At 46.1% G+C, this 4,985-nt stretch overlaps 1 protein-coding gene across 1 annotated transcript in view; it reads left to right on the top strand.

Annotated features, from left to right (window-relative positions):
- LOC106814526 (mitogen-activated protein kinase 3-like) overlaps positions 1 to 4,361 on the top strand; it is a 7,280-nt gene extending 2,919 nt beyond the window's left edge. The window contains exons 2-7 of the mRNA XM_014818842.1: positions 296 to 375; positions 644 to 723; positions 1,393 to 1,471; positions 1,990 to 2,099; positions 3,204 to 3,312; positions 3,498 to 4,361. Of these exons, the coding sequence (XP_014674328.1) occupies positions 296 to 375; positions 644 to 723; positions 1,393 to 1,471; positions 1,990 to 2,099; positions 3,204 to 3,312; positions 3,498 to 3,586 (547 nt within the window). The 3' untranslated portion in view covers positions 3,587 to 4,361. The remainder of the gene's footprint in view (positions 1 to 295; positions 376 to 643; positions 724 to 1,392; positions 1,472 to 1,989; positions 2,100 to 3,203; positions 3,313 to 3,497) is intronic.
- Positions 4,362 to 4,985: the final 624 nt, after the last annotated feature.

Raw genomic sequence — 4,985 nt, 5'->3', positions numbered from 1 at the left:
CTATAATAACAAGACTGCTGTAATAATTAGACTACTATAATAATTAAACCACTATGATAATTAAACTATTATAATAATTAGAATACTACAATAATTATACTACTATAGAATAGACAGAGTTGTTTACTTGGTTACTGTTAACAGTTAATTCTTGACAGGTTAATTATACTGCTCATGAAAATCAGGTGTGTATAGTTGGGTTAGGTGTAACGGTACGGCAAGATATAGGTGGTGCGTTGGTGGAGAAGACGATTAATTTAAGCTGATGTGATGTGAGATGTTCCTTGACTCGCAGCTGTTCAGTCGATATCTGGAGTGTGGGCTGTATTCTAGCTGAGATGCTGTCCAACCGACCCATCTTCCCCGGAAAACATTGTATCCTTTCGAGCTGCAGATGTCCGTTGCTCTGATGACGCACGCACGCACGCACGCACGCACGCACGCACGCACGCACGCACACACGCACACACGCACGCAAATACACACAAAAGCGCAAGCGCGCACGCATTCACATATTACACACAAAAGCGCAAGCGCGCACGCACGCACATATACATACGCGCGCATTGCCAAATATCGCGATTCTTTGGCCTAGTAGATCTCGCGCGCCTTCCTATGTTGTCGATGCCTGAATCCCACACAGATCTCGACCAGTTGAACCACATCCTAGGCGTGCTAGGATCGCCACAGGACGACGATCTGGAGTGCATCATCAACGAAAAAGTACAGTAAAACACGCTCAGTATAATATCTGAAGTGCCGTAATATAGATCGATATGAAACTAAACGACTATAAGACTATATATGAGATTATATTAGACTATATTAGACTATATGAGACTATATGAGACTATATGAGACTATATGAGACTATGTGAGACTATATGAGACTATATGAGACTATATGAGACTATATGAGACTATGTGAGACTATATGAGACTATATGAAATTATATGAGACTATATAAAATTATATGAGATTATATAAGACTATATTAAATTATATGAGATTATATTAGACTATATTAGACTATATGAGACTATATGAGACTATATTAGACTATATGAAACTATATGGGACTATATGGGACTATATGAAACTATATGGGACTATATTATAAGACTATATGCAATTATGTGAGACTATATGAAACTATATGGGACTATATAAGACTATATAAGACTATATGAGACTATATGAGACTATAGATCTATGAGCTCCTGCTATTATGACACCTGCGTCTATTGACTTCCTGAATTTTATTATTATGATCAATCATGATTACCCTTGAATCACCGTTAAGAAGAGGAGGAGGGAGTTGGTAATGATACGTTAGAGATTATTGTTCAGTGACCAAGTGTTCACGTGATGCGGTTGTCGCGTTGTTTCAGGCTAGAGCGTATCTGCAGTCGTTGCCACACAAACCTAAGGTGCCCTGGCCCGACATGTATCAGAATGCGGACCCAAAAGGTAAGCGGATTGTAACCAGGTTGAATCCATTATTCACTATCAGGCACCTGGAGTGTAGCATCCCTCCCCTTTGTCGTCCTTCGCTTTACGATTATATGTAACTGAACCCGGGGATTTCCTTTGTTGCGTGATATACCCCCCGGAATGCCCAGAAATCGAAATCAGCTTTTCAGCTTTCGTCGGTGGACGTTTCTAATTTCTGCCGGGATATCGAGGGGTACTTTCATCGCAAAATTAAGACGAACGAGAATATGAAACATAAAGAATAACATAAAGAACATAATATAGACCACAAAGGCGACGAACACAAAGGCACAGGAAATTGCATTCCCGATGTCTAACTTCTAATATCACCGCAAGGCGGCGCCAGTCGAGCTTCTCTCACCAAACTATTGACAATAGACCAGGACAATAGACGGTTGTCCTGGATCATTGCCATAGTGATTGCACGCGGCTCTCTGCGCAGCCGAGCTGACGGTTGCCATGGTGATAGCGTTTCCGTATTTTTCCTTTCCCAGCGTTGGATTTGCTGGATAGGATGTTGACGTTCAACCCTCAGAGACGAATCACGGTTGAAGAGGCGTTGGCGCATCCGTTCCTTGAACAGTATTACGACCCTGGCGACGAGGTATTTCAATCTCAGAATTATTTAGATTTTTTGATTGCGGGCGCGCTTACGTCACAGCGCACATGCACGTTAGTTTGCTGTCTGTGATGGAACTGAGGGACTCTACATGGCGAATCGTCTATATATGTGAAACCTAGTTGCGTTAATATTTCAGTTCGGTGTAGTTACGTTGATGTGATCGTATAGTCAGATGTAGTTTTCTGAACCTTGCGTTGTGTTATTGTTCTTATGGTGACTTATACCACTGTAACCCGTTCGTTGGTTCGTTTCGTGTTGCTTGCGCTTGAAGGAAAACCGATCACACAAATAATTTCGTACGTCCAAAATGAGTTTCACAAGGATTTATTATTGCTCAAAAGTCCGGAAATGTAGTTTAATATATGAATAGTAACTGCGCGCGCGTTTGGAAACTAAAACTCCCAAGGCGCACTCTGATATTTATATGGACCAGCGAGGTGACGTCACATCAGGGGTCCCCAAGGCCACTGCAGGTCGAAAAGCGTCCCCTCGCCACTCGCCTGTAGCGCACTGCACCACGTCGCGTACATACGTGTCTGCATTCAGGTTTGACGCGTTTATCTGTAGGTGTGGACGTTTATACACGTAAACATGTTGACGGCTACGCACACAAATATCACGTATGATTCTTATACACTACTTTTACTAATTACAAACTCTACGCGCTACACTGTTACATATGTTTGTCTCAATACATGCATCATTGTTGTACAATACTTGGCCGCATGTGTGCGTGCGTGCGTGCGTGTGTGTGAGTGTACGTGTGCGTGTGTGTGGGAGTGTACGTGTGCGTGTGTCTGTATGTGTAAGTGTCTGTGTATGTATGTATGTGCGTGCACGTATAACGATACCCACTCACAATACACACATGCACGCGATGCAGCATTTGAGCGAAGCTGGCCCGAAAAAACGAGCGTGCACAACCGAGAAAAAAATCGTCTCATAACCGGATCCAGATCCGGATTCATAACCGGATCCAGGACCGGATGCAGAACCGGATCCAGAACCGGATTCATAACCGGATCCAGGACCGGATCCAGAACCGAATCCAGATCAGCTAAGCGCGATTCTCTGCTTGCATTGCAGCCGGTCGCAGACGAACCGTTCACGTTCGAAACGGAACTCGACGACCTTCCCAAGGAGAAGCTGAAGGAGTTGATATTCGAGGAGGTGGAAGCATTTCGCCAGAACGCAGGTGTGTATATAATGTACCATCCCGGCTGCTGCCTCCACCCCTCCCTCCTCTGCATCCAGCTCTCTCCTCCTCCCCTCCCCCCGCTCTCGCACCTGCCCTCCTTTCTCCCCGCAGCATTTAGTTCCCCGCATCTGCCACCAGATGGCGATCGATTAAGTGAGCCTATTGTTTCTGTTTCTTCGCAGATATATGGGAAGAGAAGATGGCTGAAGGGACGGCGCACGGGAAACGCTCTTCCACGTCGACTCCCAACTGTCTCGAAATCCCGTTCTGATCCCGTCGAATTTACCACGCGCACGTTCTCTCTTTTTCCGGATTCGAACGCGCCGTTTCCTAGCGACGAACACTCGCAAACAAATGTCGAAATCAAACTCCAAACCAACTCTGCTCATGTCCGTGTCAGTGAGAATTTCTTTGTCGCTGTAAGACTGTTCTGTCTCTGATTTCTCGGGCGAGAAAGAAAGAAAGAAAGGACGAATGTTGTTCCCAGTGAAGATCGCATACCGTATTGTGTTTCAGAGACGTTGTAGTGGCTTGGATGACCAGCTGTCTACGCACAGCTGCGATCAACGATGTGACCGCGGTTGCTATACCTAACAAGGGTTCCTTTCTGCTACGCTTGCTACTGTAAGAGCGTATTTGCCTCGCACACAAGCCGCTGGTGCTGGCAACGGGAAACGCTTTCACGATAGCAATTATAAGGTGCAAGCGGGAGTGTTACAGATGTGAAAAGGTTGCGCGACTCTGCAGTTAGTCATGGGTTCATGTGATCGTATATACATACGTATACAAGAGTTTATACAAACTTTATTTTTTATTTGTTTTTTTTTGAAACGGTAAATTATCGCTTGTGTTTTTATTTCGACGATATGTAGCCGGTAAGGATAATCGTGATTATGAGCTGCTATATATTTAATTAATTGTAAGTGTTATATAATGCCGGACACGCAGGACCGGCCGCTGTCGCTGCATGAGCTGCCGAGGAGGGACTTGTACTCAACATCCTAACCTTCTCCGTTCGGCATGCATGGATCTGCGTGTACATGAACATTGCGTCCCGATTTTATTGGACAATATTAATATCGCGTCATATCAGTAGAAAACTAGAAACGTGATGTAGGCGATTTTTTCTCTCTAGCAGGTTAACTCGCTGCTATCTCTAGTCGTAAAGCCCTTGTTGCTACAGGTTTGCGACAACAAGGGCTATAGTACTAGAGCTAACTTGCTGCTGACGTGTGTGGCGGAGGGTGGGTGGGTGGTTAGGGATGGTGGGGCAGGGGCGTGTACAGGATTTGGACCAGGGTGGGGTCTAACCGTAACCCATACTTGCGAGCACGCGAAGGAGGGGTCAAAATTTTGAAATTAGACCCCCTCAGATGCGTTTTCTGCGCGAGCAGGGGGGGTCCGGGCCCCCTGGACCCCCCCCTGTACACGCCCCTGTGGGGGTGGTTTATGGTCGGAGTCTGCCCCCACTGGTCGCGCAGTTCTCAGGTTTAAAAACCGCTGGGGCTAAAAATCGAGGCGTTCTTGCTTCGTGCATCCATCTGCCACTAACAACCCCTAACGCCACACATACGCACGCACGCGCGCACACACGCGCGCACACGCACACACGCACGCACGCACGCGCGCGCACACAGACAGACACACGCACGCACGCACACACGCGCGCA

Source organism: Priapulus caudatus, unplaced genomic scaffold (assembly GCF_000485595.1).
Source record: "Priapulus caudatus unplaced genomic scaffold, Priapulus_caudatus-5.0.1 Scaffold937, whole genome shotgun sequence".
Taxonomy (NCBI): domain Eukaryota; kingdom Metazoa; phylum Priapulida; class Priapulimorpha; order Priapulimorphida; family Priapulidae; genus Priapulus; species Priapulus caudatus.
The sequence above is the reverse complement of the archived record's forward strand: the minus strand, read 5'-3'. Positions and strand labels throughout refer to the sequence as shown.